This window comes from Carassius carassius, chromosome 7 (assembly GCF_963082965.1).
Source record: "Carassius carassius chromosome 7, fCarCar2.1, whole genome shotgun sequence".
NCBI lineage: Eukaryota > Metazoa > Chordata > Actinopteri > Cypriniformes > Cyprinidae > Carassius > Carassius carassius.
Genome location: NC_081761.1, coordinates 30,489,781 through 30,507,713, shown reverse-complemented (window position 1 = coordinate 30,507,713; position 17,933 = coordinate 30,489,781). Strand labels below are relative to the sequence as shown.

Sequence of the window (17,933 nt, the reverse complement as noted above, 5' to 3'; positions counted from 1 at the left end):
CTCTATCACAAGCAAGTTTAAAATATATATACATTTTCGTTTTTTTTTTTTTTTACTAACAGTAGGTCCTGTTGTAAGCAAGCAACAAAAGAAAAAAAGAAAAACTACTACTGCATTTAATATGATGTGCAAAACATGGTCATTTGGTCGACAATTTTCTAATGGTGGTGATTCAATAATGAAGCTAAAAAGCAGTTTGGAGCCATATTAGATTTTTTAATATATACAGAATAATATATTATTTTGTATTAGTTATTTACTGGGTTTGACCCATTTTAAGTGACTGTTAGGGGGAAGAAAAAAAAACATTTGGAGAAAATGGAAGCAGGAACGTGCAACCAAATACAGCTTTATAACCCTGAACATATTTAACTCATTAATCTTACACCGTGTCTACACTGGACTGCTGTTGTGTCCGATGCAGACACAGTGTTATATTTTTTCTGTTTTGTAGCTTGTTTTTTCTCAGTGCTAAAGAGTGTGAGACTAAACGTGCAACTTACTGGGAATAGTTTGATTTTTTTACAACATGAGAGCATTAACAGGAAATCAAGACACTAACGTCATGGTTATGCTTAATTGCACAGAACTGTTAAACCCAGTTCTTGACAAAAGTTCCCTACCATTTAATTAGTGTTAATGCAATAAAACGAATGTAACTGTCATTTAGAAAAAAAAAAAACAATGAAGCGGACAAAATGTTACATTATGTTAAAAGTATGAATAATCTTTATGTTATGCAAGTATTAACAATTACTATTGTAACTACTCTACAACATTTACTGAGAAAATATTAATATGCACATTTTTTAAGGAACAATATTTCCTCATCACTCCTTGCAGTTTACAAAGACTTTATTATACTGTAATGAAAAATTAACAAATTAAACAAAAATCAAGACGTCCAAATATAATAATTCACTTTAAATAAAACTTCTGTTATACAGTTTATGAGCATATGCATCTCTGCTAGCACTAAACTGACATATGTACAGTGTCTGCACAATTTTGAGCAACTAACAGTTAAATGATGTTTGTTAACATTTATTTCTTTTTTCCCCCTCAAAATTAAAGCAGTGATAATCAATTCCACGGAGATCCAAGCCTAAATTCAATACAGATTTAATTTACACTTTATTATAATTTATTAATGTCTTGTTATGGTACATTTGTAAAATGAACACCCCAAAAGGATATTGTCTTAAAGTTCTCTGAAAATAACCCCTCAATGCATTAGTGTATCAGTAAAGAGGCCATTTTACACTGAACTGGACAAGCGAGGGGACTGTCGATGTGGCTTGTCCTCTGTAACATCACAAAAAAAAGAACAACAGCTAGAGAAAGTCTTGAGGTTATTTTGAGATCTGTGCTAGATGCAGTGAATTTGTTAACAAAGCTATAAAAATGAGTGGGAAAAAACAATGCTGGGACTCCAGACTCAAGGCTAAACTTGAAGCTTGATGTAGTAAGCAGTCTGCTATCTGCCATCAAGAGTTTTATCACGAGCAATGACTGCCTCATCAAACTTGATCATCAGTGTGGTCCCCTTGTGCCAGTGGACAGTGACTTTGGCTGGGAAGCCACTGTGGGTTAAAATAGCCTCCACGATGCCACCGGTGAATGCTGCACAGTTTAAGGTGCTATTTTCTTTAGGTACTGAAATGTAGGCATTGATCAAAGGCTCCTTTTCAATGATGTAGTATGTTTTGTCATCATCGTTGGCTTGCTCCAGTTTGTCTGCTTCCTTACCAAACAATGCTTTCCATACGTTTACCTAGGAAGAAAGAAATAAAGAGTCAACACTATAGGATGTGTGAAATTTAAAGGAGTAGTTCACCAAAACATTTACTTATCTTCAGGCCTTCTAAGATGTAGATGAGTTTGTTCCTTCATCAGAACAGATTTGGAGAAATTTAGCTTTACATTTCTTGTTCAACAGTGGATCCTGTGCAGTCCAAACAGCCCAAACAACTAAAGCTGATAAAAACGTCACAATAATCCACAAATAATGACTCCAGTCCAACAGTTAAATGGTCTAAAACAGTTCTAAACAAATATATTGGTGGATTTGGATGTGAGAGGACAACAGGAGATGGACGAAGCAATATCACGGACAATAGACTTCTAGAAGTGATGGTTTAGTCTGCTTAATAATGGATTTGTTTCTTACAAACACACACTTTCTTACAAACATAATATGTTTACTGATGTACTTGAGTTCCGCGGATTACTTATGGATTGTTATGATGTTCGTATCAGCAGTTTGGACTGTAATTCCTACGGCACCCATTCACCGCCATTCATTGGCGAGCAAGTGATGTAATGCTAAATTTCTCCAAATCTAAAAAAAAATAAAAATAAGAAAAACCAAATCTTTGATACAGCAGATTTTCATTTTTAGGTGAACTGTTCCTGTGATGTCAAGAACATCTTGTCATGAATGATCTACAAATAAACAGCAATACCTTAATAAAGAGAAGTATGTTCAAAACTTTGGTCTCTCTTTTTCCGTTCTTCTCCCTCATCACCAGAACATCCAGAAGGCTGGCTCCAACCCCTTGGCCCATGTCCGCGAGCCGGGCCTGGAGCTCCGACACCGAGTACACGCGGCTCTGGCAGTACTGCACCATCTCCGAGAAGAGCAGCGCGAACGCGCTCACGCTCACCTCCGTTTTGGGACGCGTGAGCGAGCGCTCGAGGATCGCGGATTTGCCTCGCGTGAAGCGGACCTCCATTGCGTCCACACCGAGACTGAATCACAATCTGAATCAAAGAATGAAAGCGCGGGGGGTCCTGCAATATAAACAGCTTTGAGTTATAAACAATTTGCAGATCAATATTTGCGAATACATAAATGTGTCAGTTGTCCTCATAATTCATTGATTTGGCATTCATTGTAGGTCTCGTCGATACATAGCTTACTGTAGGTGTCTGATTACGGGGTTTCCTGATTAAAAAAGGACTGAATAAAACGTCGAATGAGTCACACTGTACAGAAACTAGGACATTATGAAGCAGGCATCACATTCAAAACATATTTCACTGTGTATCAGCGTTTACCTGGTGTTTTGGGTTTCAGATCCGATTCCGGACGCGTGAAGCCACGATTAGTGCAAACGCCTGCTTTCTCATGTGACCGGATATTTTCAATATAAAAGTCGGATGGGACACAGTAATGCTAAATGAAACAAAGTGATTGTAGTGGAGTGAAGTGTGTGTCAAATTTACAGTTTAAAAAAAAATAATTTTTTGATTGTTTTATTTATTTTCGAGATGCATTTTTCGGGAAATAAACATTCAGCGGCGAAGACTTCATTTAAAAGTCACTGGATAGTCTGCGCTTTGCTCACACTGTCACAGTGCGAGATGTGCTTGTGAACAGTGAACTAGAAGAGCAGGCGATAATAAATATCCCTCGACGTAAGTTTAACGTATCAACATGTGTTTCATATAGTCGTCTTTCCTTATAATGTCCCAGGACTGTTTAGGAGCCTAACAGCCTCTGAATTCATATGCTACATTATTCTGGTCTGTTCTGCATCTGTGAAGTTAGTCAGCGAACTTTTGTGTTTGCATGTCATGATCAAATGAATAAGGCTTAAGTTAAAGTCCAAAATGTGTAAATCTCTTTTTCATTTAATCATAAGTGTGTCCTGATCTTGTAAGGGGGGTTGAACTGCACTGCAGGGTGTGAGAATGCTGCCTGCTTTCACGAGCCTCAGACACTTAGCCACAAACAGAATGAGGAGAGCAGGTAAGAAACAGCCTTGAGAGTAACATTCATCATCAAAATTAACTTTTAAATACATGTACTGTATGCACTGGTTACTAGTTTTCATGTTTTATGGAATATACACAGCTATGACTCTTCTGTATTCTGACACAGCATCTGAGTTCAGAATGACTGTCCCGTGGGGAGAGATAAGAGGTCAGGTTTGGGGTCCTTCTAATGGCCGTCCCGTGCTGTGCTTGCACGGTTGGGCTGATAACTGTGGGACGTTCAACTCCCTGATTCCATTGCTTCCCAAAGGTATAGTGTTTCAGATAATTTATGAACATTATGAAGGTCCACATGGATGAATAAATTAATTCTTTCACAACTCATCTACAAGCATCAATGCAGTGAAACTGGTTTCTGTTCTCCTCATCTCTCTTCCAGACTGGAGATTCGTAGCCATTGACTTTCCAGGTCATGGTCTCTCGTCTCACAGGCCTGATGGATGCTTTTACAGCTTCCCTTTGTACGCGGCAGACGTGCGGCGAGTTGTAGAAGGTGTGACTAAAAACATTAAAGAATCATATTAACCACTTTTTGTTATTTATAATGGGAAAGAAGTCAAAATTAATTGAATAGGGATTTTTTTTCTGCATTTGTTTGCAGCTCTTCAGTGGAAACGATTCTCTATCATGGGACATAGTATGGGTGAGTCAACTTTTTTACTGCTGTCTTCATTCACTGACAGGTCAAAGTACACTTTTGTGTGTGAAAGGTCCGAGGATGCCATGACCTGCTATGAGAGCCATAAACCTGACTTCGTAATGCTCTACTATATACCCCTTCTCTAAATGTCACCCTTATTCACGACCAGATGAAGATCCCGTTTGTTGAGTACCTGCAGCATTATTTTCCCAGATTTGATCTTAAATTAATTAAAATATATTTTAAGATTGAAGATTTTAAGATTACACAGTAGGAAATAAGTGTGTGTGTGTGTGTGTTTTAAGTCATAACTTTAATAATTTAAAGGTATTTATTTGTGGGTAAAGATAAAGGAAAACAGAGACGTGAACGCTTTAACACTACCTTGCACAAATCTCTCTTCAAAAAAAGAATAATAACAATTATTATTAATAGTAATTAAATATAATAATAATCATGGTTACTGGATTACAATGGAATGTATGTGAAATTATACTAAAAATAACTTTTTATAAATAAATATTCATGAGATTCAAATGAGGAAAAGCTGTTTTTGAACTGGGTTCATTATTTGGGATTATTATTTGATGTTTCTTTAACAGGTGGCAATGTGGCAGGAACAGTGAGTATCTGTCATACTTTTTTTTTCATATTTCTGTAAATGTTATAGTTGTTTAGTAGTGTTTCTCTACTGGTTTTGCTTCATGACCCAGATCTGACATAAAGGGACACCCTACCACAGTACTACCACAAAATGATGCAGTCCTTAAATGATTTAATATTACGTTGAGCTGTAAAGGTCCAACTCTTTGCTATCTTCCTGTGCACGAGTATAAGGCTGCCTTGCATTGTTTTTATCTGCCGTCGTTGAATGGGTACATTTTTGGTTTTGCAACAGCTGAGAACCAAAGTTTTGTGTTGTGTAAATGTAGTGTGTGATAACAGCTCCTTCTGATTTGCCAGTTTAGTGCCTTGTACCCAGAGATGATTGATGCCTTAGTTCTTCTAGATACTTATGGATTCCTCCCAACACAAGTGGTAACAAAAAATGGAGCATTTAGCTGTAAATCATACAGAAGACTTCTTATTCAACATGCATGTGTCAATGATAACAACATACATGGTTCTTTTTCCTTTCTTAGACTGACATTTTTAAGAACATGAGGAAAGGGATCAATGATCAAATCCAGTATGACAACAAGACGGAGGAGAGGAAAGAGAGGGTCTACACATATGAGAAAGCCAAAGAAAGGTGAAAAATACCTATTACTTACAAAAAAAACATATATAGCACATGATCATTCTTGTTTTTTTGTCTTTGTTCTGTATTCTGTTGAGCTGTACCACATTCTTTCCCATAATTTTAAGATCTTTCTGACTTCTGAATATAGATAATTGATGCACTGCTATCCAGGCAGACAAAGTCTTCCTGTAAAACTGTAATTGTACCATTTATACTTTTTGAGTTTAAATAAATTATAATTTTACTGAAAGACTTCATCTGCCTGGATCTCACAACATGATTACATTTGATTGCAATTCTTATTTTTTTTATTGAATATTGCTGTTTGTTATAAATGATTTGTAAAATAGGATCATATCAAGGGAGGATAAGGCAATCGCATTTCATGCCAACTTCAACTTTTTTTCTAAATATTTTCTCTTTAACAACATTTTTTAAATTTTTAAGTTTTGATTTATTATTTGTCCACCAAAAAGTTGAATGTTCAGCATCATTACTCCAGTTTTCAGTGTCACGTGATCCTTTAGAAATCATTATAATTTGCCGATTTAATGCTAAAGAAACATAGCTTATTGTTATATATGTTGAAAACTGTTTTGCTGCTCTATATTTTATCTGTAAACCATGATATATTTTAACACGTTATTTATTATTAGTATCACCTTTATCATTATTATTATTATCCTCTTTCAGGTTGAAAGCTGCAAACCCCTCCCTTTCCGATCAGTCTGCAGATATTCTGTTAGAGCGAGCGCTCAGAGAAGTTGAGGGAGGTAAGACATACAGCAATTGCACACTTATTCTATGGACCTACATTTTCTCACTTTTTGCCTAAATGATTTCCTTTCTCTTGAAGGATTTGTATTCACCAGAGATTTCAGGATCAACCTGGTGAGCCAATTCAGTATATTTATTCATTCCTTTTACATTCTAGTTTATTCACGATAACAGGATTTCAGATTTAGTTTGACTGTTTGACCCATATTCATCTGTGACAGATCTTCCAAAAACTCATATCGTCATATTCAGTGGTTTATTCCTTGTGTTTTATCATGGTTTCTGCTATACAGATGTTTTGTACACAATATACACATCATGATAAATGTCCGTTCCTTCATATTTAAATCTCTCTCTTTTTTTTGCCAACTGATATTTGGTTTTGTTTCAGAAAAACATTGCGAATTATAATATGGAACAATGCCTCCACATGATGTCACAAGTTAAAGCCCCAGTGATGATACTGCTGTGAGTTCAAACACAGACACAGTTTTCAAGTTTTCCCACACTTTTCATGATGTTCAGGAGAAGCACTGTCCACATTTAAACACAATGCTGAAAATTAGAGATGCACTATTATTATAATCAGTGTTGGGGAGTAACTAGTTACATGTAACGGCGTTACGTAATTTAATTACAAAATTATTGTAACTGTAATTAGTTACAGTTACTACGAAAAAATGAGTAATTAAATTACAGTTACTTATGAAATTTTTAACGATTACAAAGGGGATTACATTTGAATGTTTACACGCATCCACATACAGATTTAACTGATTTCTTTCCCAAATTGCACTGACTATTCTGAGACATACCGCCCTAATAATTTCCGGGATGCGGAAATACAGTCTGGTTCGTAGAATCCAGTCATAAAAACGAAATGCCTAACGCGGACGGAATATGCCACATTTTGGATGACTAAATCAAAAGTAGGTCAGTACACTTGAATCAAAACATGACATGGACTAGTGTCTGTGAATATTAAGCCACAAAAATGCAATATATGACTTGCACATTCTGCGTGTCTGTGGAAATCAGGCGCCGACCGGACACCGGGAGAACCGGGACAATTCCCGGTGGCCTGGCAGCTGATTTTGCCCCACTATTTAATATCATTATTGTATAATTGCCTGCCGAATGTACTAAAGCGATCATTTGCGAATCCGCCATTTGAGAATTAAATCTCTAATAAATCATGAAGTGTGAATCATGACTCGCGCGCTCTCCGCGCCTCCGCCAAACGGTTTGGATCAGACTCGGAGTAATCAATGCGAGAGAGAGAGAGAGTGCGAGAGAGAGAGAGAGAGAGAGAGAGAGAGAGAGAGAGAGAGAGAGAGAGAGAGAGAGAGAGAGAGAGAGAGAGAGAGAGAGAGAGAGAGAGAGAGAGAGAGAGAGAGAGAGAGAGAGTGTGTGAGAGAGAGAGAGAGAGAGAGGGAGAGAGAGAGAGAGAGAGAGAGTGTGGACTGCTGGAGCAGAGAAGCAGAACTCCTGTTCAGGGTTTCAGGTCAGTTTCATTTGTAAAGATGCTTTTTTGTCTTTGTTTTTTTATTTATTTAATCAAGCAGCAGCACGTTGCTCATCAGTCATCACTCAAAATACTATATAAAGGACATCATTATTATCTGTTGTAATGTTACAGTAGTAATTTAGCTGAAAAAAATTCAGATTTTTTTATAGGTTTAGGGGGAGCTACGACAGACAACAACACAACCCTTACGAAAATTAACATTTTAATATTTATCTATAAATCCAGAGAAAATGGTTACTATTGTTTAACTGTGATAACCAAAAATGTAAAATTATTTTACAAATGCATTTATTTAAAAATAAATACAAATCCATTTGCAAAAAAAAAAATTAAACAAGGTTATTTTACTTTTATATAGGCTAATAAAAGCATGGTTAATTTTTGTAAGGGAAAAATATGACTCGTGTACAGTATTAGGATTTTTCTATAAAGATATTGTAGTATTGTAGAGTATTGTATTGTAAAGTATAGTTTTGTTCAATCTTGAGTATTAAAGTCACGAGAGAGATGGATAACAGGGCAAAATAAAGAGACTGAAGAGAAAAATAGAAGTGAAGGTGCAGTTAAGGAGAAAACTTTTAATTATTTTGCATGTCCCCAAATTAAAGATTTAAAATTAGATCGTTAGATAAACGATTATAGACGAAATAGATAAAATAAAAAATAGTTTGGTCCATGAATTTGTTTGTATGAGTTTGAATTTTCCAGTCTGAATTTTTTTCCATGGTTTTTATTTCCAAAGACATGGTTTCATTTACTACACAGAGGCCTACTGAAGCTCGCAGTGTTTTCAACCTCTGCTGCCTCAATATAGGAGTAAACGAGCACATAAACACAATTTCTAGAACTGCTCTGTGTCACTTCATGTGCATTTTACTTATTTTGAGAAAACTATCATCATATACAAAGAGACAGCAAAAACACCAATGTTTAGGAGTTTATTACACAGAATACGTCACATGCTTATTAGATAACTGTATTTAAGTTGATGTATATGCTTTTATTTATTATTCTTTATTTATCTTTTCACAAATTTAGAAAAGTAATCAAAAAGTACTCAAAAGTAATTAGTTACATTACTTTAATAAAGTAATTGAAAAAGTTACACTACTATTACATTTTTAACAGGGTAACTTGTAATCTGTAACCTATTACATTTCCAAAGTAACCTTCCCAACACTGATTATAATTCTTTACAGTACTGAAAAGACGATCATTATTTTCTTGTTATAACCAGAAACCAATAATTGGCAGATATTAAATCCTCTAAGATTATGTCTAAATAATTTCAAAACAGAAAGTTGAAAATGAGCCATTTTAAATGCTAAAAGTCAGTTTAGGCATCATAACCTTATAATGAACAGTATGAAAAATATACTGGCCTACAAAAGCATTATCAAATTTAAAATACCTAAATGTCACTGTAGGACAATAAGATATATATGTATATATATATATATATATATGTTTTAAACCCATCATATTATATCCACACATCAGTTAAATACACTATTAGACTACTTTTGTGTCCTGTGATATACATTTCCTCACCGTTTCAAAATCAAAGATGTCTTTCTTCAGGGCAAAAGACGGCCTGTTCAAAACCTTTGTTCTACCTGATGGATATGTTGATTTGATTCTGAAGAGCTGGGCCAATCAAAAAGTGAGATGTGCGCACATACACACAAACATAAGTGCAAAATGTCTGTCTGGAATGGTATTATCTAGAAATTTCTTTCTCGCTCTTCTGCAGGCCACTATTGTTAATGTAGAAGGGGATCATCATATTCACCTCAACAGACCTGAGTCCATGGCCTCCATAATCACTGATTTTCTTCAGTCACACAGTCCTGTCAAACCACAGAGTGAATCTAACAATAACCAGTCTTCCAAATTATAGCACACACATGCTGATCCAAATAACGAAGCAAGTCTGTACTGATTCAGAATGCTCACACCATTCACAAGTTCTTGATAATGTGATGCTTTAAGCATCACAAACCTAAATTAGTTTTTTTGGTTTACAAAAGGTGTTTTATTAGAAAACGTAACATGGGATATTGGACCATCCATTTGTCTTCCATTTGTAACAAGAGGTTTAGTCTTTGAGTATATGGTATTTTTGGAGATGTGGGCCATGTTATATTGGCAAAATACAAATGCTGCTAACAAACATTGATCATAGGATAAAAAAATAAATAAATAAAGGTTTAGTCCTGGCTGAGTATATGTGATGCACATAAAAGGTTTTTGGGTTTAAAAAAGGTTTAATCATTATTGGGGCAAACAATAGGTCTGTAAATATAAATTCTACAGCTACAGGGGCCAAAAAAGTATTTAGACAATTAAATCAGGTTTTAAAATGAATTAATGTACCGTTCAAACTTTTATCGTCGTTTGGAATTTATGTTTTTGAAAGGTGCTTTTACGCATATAATAACAAAATAGTAATCAAGCAATAATATTGGGAAATATTACTACAATTTAAATGAACTCCTTTCTGTATTTTATCATATTTTAAAATGATGGCAAAGCCGAATTTTCAGTATCATTACTTCAGTCTTCAGTATCAAATGATCCTTCACAAATCATTCTGATGTGCTCATTTGCTCAAGAAACATTATGAACAATTCAGAATTGTTCGAAGAATATAAAGAACAAAAGAACAGCATTCATTTAAAATTGAAATCTTTTGTAACATTAAATGCTTCGGCTGTCACTCTTGACCAATTTAATGCATCCTTGATGTTTTAATTAGTTTTATTTATTTAGTTGACTCCTGAACTACTATATCTGTACAGTATATACTGTGTGTGTGTGTGTGTGTGTGTGTGTGTTTGCATGGCTGTATTTGTGAATGTGCAGATTGCTGTGAATGTGTCTCTGTGTTTGATTTCCTTCAGGCTTTGCTGAAAGCTGCACGTCTTGCACTCATATGTAGGTCAGTGCTGCTCAGTTTTGCCTGACATTTGAGACTATCAATAGCATGATACTCTAAAGACCAACAACTGTATAATGGGAGCTATTGTAATGAGATGTATTTGTGTGTGCTTGTGTTTATAAATATGCTTTATGTATATTCAGTCAAGCATTGCTCACCTCAAGCTAGTATAAGAGTCTTGTAGCAGCTCCCAAGTGTGTGTGTGTGTGTGTGTTCATGATTATGTGGTTTATTAGGGCAAAAATTTGTTTGCTGTAAGGGGTAGGTATAGGGTTGGTATAGAGCGATAGAAAATTCAGTTTGTACAGTAAAACCATTACACCTATGGAGTATCCCCATAAACTGCAAGGAAGGTTAATCTGGGAAGTGCCATTCATGTTAAAGGCATGAAATCCTGTAATCATATACCATTAAATCTGTTTGATTTCCTTTCTTTCATACACCACAAAAAAAAAAAAATTCCCATTGACTTTCCCATTGATACATTTATTTCTTTATTTTTTATATATATATATATATATAAAATTATTTTTTTTTTAAATGATGGACTTCAATGGGAACGGAAACTTAGTTACCAACTGTGGCGAGTGGGGCGGGGCCGAGAGCCGTGGGAACGGGACGAGGGTCCCACGGAGGAGATGGAAGGATATAAAACAGGAGCGACGACAGTGAAGGACGAGAGAGAACCAGGCCTGGATTTTAGTTTGTGTTTTGGTTTTGTTTGTGCGTGGCAGTTGGCCGTGAGGGGCTGCCAAGCTGTTTTGTGTTTATTTTATTATTAAAGTCATTTTGATTGTCTGCTGGTTACCGCCTCCTTCTTCCCAATGATTATGAAGTTGTAATGCGTTACATTGGTGCCGAAGCCCGGGAGAAGGAGGGACGCACTGCTGAAGATCCCTCGCCACTTTGGTGAATGCGCGGTGCCATCGAGCAGGCGAGGAAGTGTGCCGCCATGGACGCTCGAGGCGGTGGGCTGTAGTGATTTGCGGGGGACGTGATGTGGAGGGGCGGCTGCCGTCCGTGAGGGAGCGGAGGAGTCAGCGCCGTTTGCCAGGGGGCCGGAGCCTGCTGCCTCCATGAAGGAATCTGGAGGAGCAGGGAACGGGGGACTCCTGCCGGCTGCCCAAAACCGGAGGAGCTGTCGCTGTCCACCGGGCGGCAAAGGAGTGTCGTGCCGTCCGCCAAGGGCCGTCCAGTGCCACCGCCAGGCACTGCGGAGGAGATCACCCAGCTGGTGGAGGGCCGAGCGGCAGTCTCTCCTCTCTCGTCTCTGTCGCTCCTCCTTCCATCTCCTTTTCTCTCGCCTCGTATGTCCTACCCCCAGGTTCCCGCAGGTCACCGTGAGCGGTCCCCCCGGAGGGAGGTAGAGGGGGGGGGGAGTAGAGCGAAGTCTCGTGGGTACCCCCCGGCCTGCGAGGGGCGATGGGAGTATGTGGCGAGTGGGGCGGGGTGATTGGAAATGGTGGAGTGATTGGAAATGAGCGACACCTGCTCGACCCGCCGGTCTCGAGTCCCACGGAGGAGATGGAAGGATATAAAACAGGAGCGACGACAGTGACGGACGAGAGAGGACCAGGCCTGGGTTTTAGTTTGTGTTTTGGTTTTGTTTGTGCGTGGCAGTCGGCCGTGAGGGGCTGTCGCACTGTTTTGTGTTTATTTGATTATTAAAGTTTGATTTGATTGTCTGCCGGTTCCCGCCTCCTTCTTCCCGTAATTAGGAAGTTTAATGCGTTACACCAACATTTTTCAAAATATCTTCTTCTGAGTTTCCATAAAATTAATATAATACGAATAGTCTCATTACAGATAATGACATGGCAATTTTGATTATACACAAGTTGTAAAATGTGATTTAAAAGCCATGTTAGTATACAGTATGAACCATTTTTATGATCCTTTTTGCTATATTTACAGCTTCAGTGTCAATATTCATTATGCAAAAGAACATCATGAACATTGTTAAATTTCTTCTTTTGTGTTCCACAGAAGAAATTAAGTCATACAGGTTTAAAACCTAAATAATGACAGAACAGTGAACTATCCTTGATACTCTTGTTATTTGAACCTTTTGGGGATGTGAAAACATTTATACAAACTAACATTCCTCTTAACCCCCCCCCCCCCCCCTAATTTCTAATGATAATTGCCATGTTCCAGTTTAACATTAAATGATTAGGAATTCTAAGACTGAGAAGAAAGGGTTACAAAAAATTTGGTAACTTCTGCTTTCAGCCTTTCCTCGTCAGAGATGTATCCATGGTTACCCCCCTCCCAACTGGAATGGGATGGTACAGCTTTGAGAAGGAGAGCATGAAAGCAAGGGTGCGAGAAAAGACCTCATTCCATAGCATTGAATAAAATAAAATGTCTTTGTCCACATAGCTTCACCAACAGCTTTGTTGTTCAGCATTTTAATTAGCTTATTCTATCTGCTCAGCCTGGGTTTGAGACTTTAAACCCAAAACTACAGCGTCAGTTCACAGACGATCAAGGAAAGACTGCAGGTATGTAGACACACATGATACATATGTGCATGTGTGGATGTGATGTTTAATGGCATGCTGTAGAAGTATGATTAATTTTTTAGTGTATTTTTTTTTAATACTTCATTGACAGAATGCTGCACTGTTAAGTATGAGTGACAGTACCATCATATATATGGATCATACAGCATTTTATATACTGCAGTGCACAGGTGTGTTCTCATTCAGACAACAATACAACTGTCTCTCTGTTTCTCTCTTTCCGTACTTTTGAGATAACACAATGCCCTGGATGTTTCTGGACTGGTTCGTCCCTGTATATCTGCTGGTCTCGGTCCTGGTCCTGGCTGGTTTCGGAGCTTGTCTGTATTTTCTGGAGCCGGGTCTTCAGGATGCGCACAAGTGGAGCAACAAGTCACTGAGGCACCAGCCGCTGGCTCATATAAGGCAAACACACTGTAGAGATGACGACAGCAATGCCTTGTTATGATGGGACATGTGGAGACGCTGCAATGAGACGTTTGTGCCAAATCATATATTGATGCCACTTTATCAAAATGCATGGTATTTTAACAGGGTTTCTGTAGTTATATACAATGATCTGCAATTGGATTACAAGACAAAACAGCATAATACAGTGCAGAGGTCAGTTAATTCATACTTACAAAGAATATAATTTGCGTTACATTTTGTAATCTCAACAAAATTTTATGTATTCCCTGTACTATTTCAAGACTAGCTATAAAAACTGCCTTTACTGTAGTGGTTCACAACCAGGGGTCCAGAATCCACTGGGGATTTCCAATGTATTAAATTAATATATTATTATCAATACAATTAAAGGTATAGTTCACCCAAAAAAATAAAATTCTGACATTAATTACTCAACCTCATGTAGCTCCAAACCTGTAAGACCTTCGTTCATCTTCAGAGCACAAATTAAGATATTTTTGATGCATTCTGGGAGCACTCTGACCCTCCCATAGACAGCAATGTAATCAACACGATCAACGTCCAGAAATGTAGCAAGGAGAACGATAAAATAATCCATGTGAGACCAGGGCTTCAACTGCAATTTTACAAAGCCACTAAATTACTTTTTGTAAGTTTAGAAAACAAAAATAACGACTGCATTCAATGTTATTTTAAGTGATGCATTAAAATAACACTGAATTATTACAAATAAAAAAAGATTGAAGAACATAAATATTGTCGTAATTATCACAGAAATACTGGAAAAAATTATCTTACTTTACCTTGCTTTGAAACTTGTGTTGGACAGTGGGGGTCATTTTTTGTCTTAAGCCTGAGAACTGGGATCATAGTATCATATGAAACTGTTATCCAGTGATGCTTGCCACACAAGTCAGCGTCAAAGTAAATTTTGGTGACATTCAGCCAAACTGGAGGAACAACCTTGACTTCTGTGTGAAGGGGGTATAGTGTGAAAACACATTGCATACAATGAACAAACAAGAGGGAATTTTTCCAGGGCATGACGGTCATGTTCTGAGTGGCATTTCAGAATATGCCTGAAAAATCTGGAAAAGCCATGTCCCAAGATCCATTCAGTATACTGTGAATTAAAGCATAAAGTAGGGAACTCAAACTACTCTGCATGCTATTTATCATCAGGCATTAAATAATGGTAGAAAGGGCCATATTTCAAAAGTATGTTCAAGATTCATTCTTTTTATGAATACCGACTAGATTTTAGATGTATCATCTGTTGTAGATGTTTTTGCAATGTCCTTAAGATAAAAAAAATGTTCAAATGGTCTTTTTTTCGTGGACTAGCATTCCTATCTGAAGCCCTGTAAGTGTTTGTCAGTAGTTTTAGTAGTTATTTTCATGTGCCAGTAGATTTGTGTCACTTTGGACTGACTCACCAATTTCATCAACGAAACATGCAACTTTCCCTTTAAATTTTGGTTTAAAGGGTGTTAAACTGGTGGTTATAAATATACTATGGACAATCATATATAATAATGGCAAATGTGTATAATTGTATAATCAGTTGTTGCATCATATTAAACACAAACTGTGAAGAAATACTTCTCTTCTGCATGATTTCATTTGATATAATACACTACATTATATATAATACATAATAATATACATAATGTGCCATTTCCAAATATTGCATAATTGCTAATATCTTTAATTTTGTGATATTTTACATTGTTGAAAATTTTGGCGATTGAAAACTTACTGTATATTCATCACCCATCATGCTTATCCATTTTTGATTGTTCTGTGTTCTACAGCATCATCAATACAGTGGATACATCTCTAACTTCACCACAACTAAAGTCAGTCAATAGCTTTTCTCAGTTAGAGACTTCAATTAAAGTGCAACCAACAGATGAAAACAAACCCTTACCTTCTGCAAATATGCATGGTAAAACATGGCCAATAGAAAGCAAAATGTCTAGATTCACGCCTGTTTCTTCCACTGAGAGAAGTTTAAGGTCAATTCCCATAACCAACACGAGGGGTCAAAAGAAGCAAACTGGCCAACAACAAGATCCATTCAGACCCCCATAGCAGCATAAACTAAAGCAAGGTTCGAACATGTATTGCAGGAGTGCTGCCAAGTTTTCAACATTTGAAAGCTTAAGCCCTAAAAACCTCAGACATGTTGAAAAAAGTGCATAAAGACCACAAAATTTAGCTAGCTATCAAAAGAAGCGCCAATCCAAAGACCCTACTCTAGTTCGAATCCGGCTTGGATTGATTAAAACAGGCAGGATTATAAACTCTGATGCCCAGTTTTCCAATCTGGAGAAGATCAAGGGAAACAATGAAGGGAACATTCCAAATATTCCGAGCGATGGATATCCTGCTGTTTCAGAAAAGTTAAAACAGCCTATTCATTCAAAATTAATGTTAGGAGCAGCCAAGCAGATAAGAAGACCCATGATGTGTGAGAGGAGCTGTGGGAAAACTCTAAACCAACCACAAGCTTCAGTTGAAGGAACAAGACAGTTTTCCAGACCGTCAGCATTTACAAATCCAATCTCATCACCTAAAGCTACCACAAAGCAAAAGGATATTTTCCAAGAACTTGATAATGTACGTTCTCTAAAGGAATACAGTGAGCTGGTTTCATCCAACTCAGAGCTTCAAGACAAAGTTTCAGAGAACTGTAACGCCACAAATGATAGTTCTCATGAAAGTAATATGATGATGAACCCCTCCCAACATGACAACCAAGAGTCTAAATCAAAGATCTGGCCTGAGTCTGCAGTTTCCGAGACAGACAGCGCCATCATCACCTACAGTAATGCACCAGATCAGTGCAGCCGCATGAGCTGCTTCCAGTTCCCTTTGAAGAGTCATAGGTCATCCACTAAATGCGGTCAGATGAGCCGAATCTGTAGACCTGTGATCAAAAGAACATCTGACAGTAGACCTGCATACTTCAAAACTCCTCAGGCATGGAGAAGATTTTCCTCAAACCAAACAACAGGAAACACAAGAAGGGATGTCAGCAATTCATCCCGAAATAGATGCAGCCTTTCGGATTCTGCTAAATCCTCTTCAAGCAAAGCAAACTTGTGTGAAGATTACAGATTTGGGAGAAGACACAGAGGTTCGCGGTTATGCAAATATTGTGCTAGTAGTTGTCCTACCAAATTTGTTGGAGAGAAACATGAATCAGCTGTTCACCCAGACCTCTCAGACAGCCCAGACACACACACAGACTCTGAAATGCTGAAATTTCCCTTGGCTGGATGGCTGCCACAGTGTCCGTTCACTTTAGATCAACAACAAGAGTCCAAACACACACTTCATTCTACAGATTGTGACAGATTTCAAGACATGAAGTCCTCGCGGTTAACAGAGCGAGAAGACCCCCTACCATTACAGCCATCTGTAGTCACAGACACAAGGAGCGGAGATGACTCCTGTCCTGAAGAATGTCTGTCTACAGGTGGGTGCAAAGATATATGACTGGAATTACATTAAAAGGACCGTATATTAAGGTGCTTAAAGACATGAGACATCATAAATATTATACATGTTTTAGATTAGATTAGATTCAACTTTATTGTCACTGAACATGTAAGGTACAAGGCAACGAAATGCAGTTAGCATCTAACCAGAAGTGCAATAAGCAGTAAGTACAGAATATACAAGGTCTACAATATGTACAATAACTATACAGATAAGTATTATGGACATAATTTACAGATTTTAAATACTATCAGCATGATATACAGATAGGTGTACTATGAACGTAATATACAGATGGATTATATAAAAGTGTATGTACATGTATACATGGGGACATTATTTAAATTTAGTATTTAAATAGACATTCAGGGAGGAAGACTTTAATTTGTCATTAGTGGTGAATGTTTGGGTGAGAATCACAGTTTTATATTTTAGGTTAAAGATTTTAAACAGTCCTTAAGCCTAATAAATATTTTACTTAGGTGCACAAATCAAATAATGTGATTAAAGAAAGTAAGCAACCACAAGCAATGTGCTAAAATCACAATTTAGCAACCGCTTAACATGCTAAAATGAATGAT

At 37.2% G+C, this 17,933-nt stretch overlaps 3 protein-coding genes across 4 annotated transcripts; 2 read left to right on the top strand and 1 right to left on the bottom strand.

Moving 5' to 3' along the window:
- Nucleotides 1-837: 837 nt before the first annotated feature.
- LOC132143901 (trafficking protein particle complex subunit 5-like) lies at nt 838-2,923 on the bottom strand. The gene is made up of 2 exons (XM_059554521.1): nt 2,466-2,923; nt 838-1,774 (listed from the first exon to the last, which is right to left on the bottom strand). Exons 1-2 carry the CDS (start codon nt 2,733-2,735, stop codon nt 1,478-1,480), a joined length of 567 nt encoding a protein of 188 aa, XP_059410504.1. The 5' UTR covers nt 2,736-2,923; the 3' UTR covers nt 838-1,477.
- A 130-nt stretch (nt 2,924-3,053) lies between these two features.
- On the top strand, nt 3,054-9,928 carry LOC132143900 (serine hydrolase-like protein). 2 transcript variants are annotated; one of them, XM_059554519.1, is made up of 13 exons: nt 3,054-3,420; nt 3,667-3,754; nt 3,887-4,030; nt 4,160-4,273; nt 4,382-4,423; nt 5,023-5,042; nt 5,384-5,458; nt 5,563-5,672; nt 6,357-6,436; nt 6,520-6,554; nt 6,832-6,908; nt 9,550-9,631; nt 9,722-9,928. In XM_059554519.1, the coding sequence occupies exons 2-13, from the start codon at nt 3,697-3,699 to the stop codon at nt 9,866-9,868; spliced, it is 984 nt and encodes a 327-aa protein (XP_059410502.1). In that variant the 5' UTR covers nt 3,054-3,420; nt 3,667-3,696; the 3' UTR covers nt 9,869-9,928. The 2 variants fall into 2 exon arrangements, with proteins under 2 accessions (XP_059410502.1, XP_059410503.1); XM_059554520.1 differs by having other exon boundaries at nt 3,648-3,754.
- Nucleotides 9,929-12,706: 2,778 nt separating this feature from the next.
- Nucleotides 12,707-14,049, top strand: LOC132143151 (small integral membrane protein 45-like). Its single transcript, XM_059553300.1, has 2 exons — nt 12,707-13,413; nt 13,668-14,049. Exon 2 carries the CDS (start codon nt 13,676-13,678, stop codon nt 13,880-13,882), a length of 207 nt encoding a protein of 68 aa, XP_059409283.1. The 5' UTR covers nt 12,707-13,413; nt 13,668-13,675; the 3' UTR covers nt 13,883-14,049.
- Nucleotides 14,050-17,933: the final 3,884 nt, after the last annotated feature.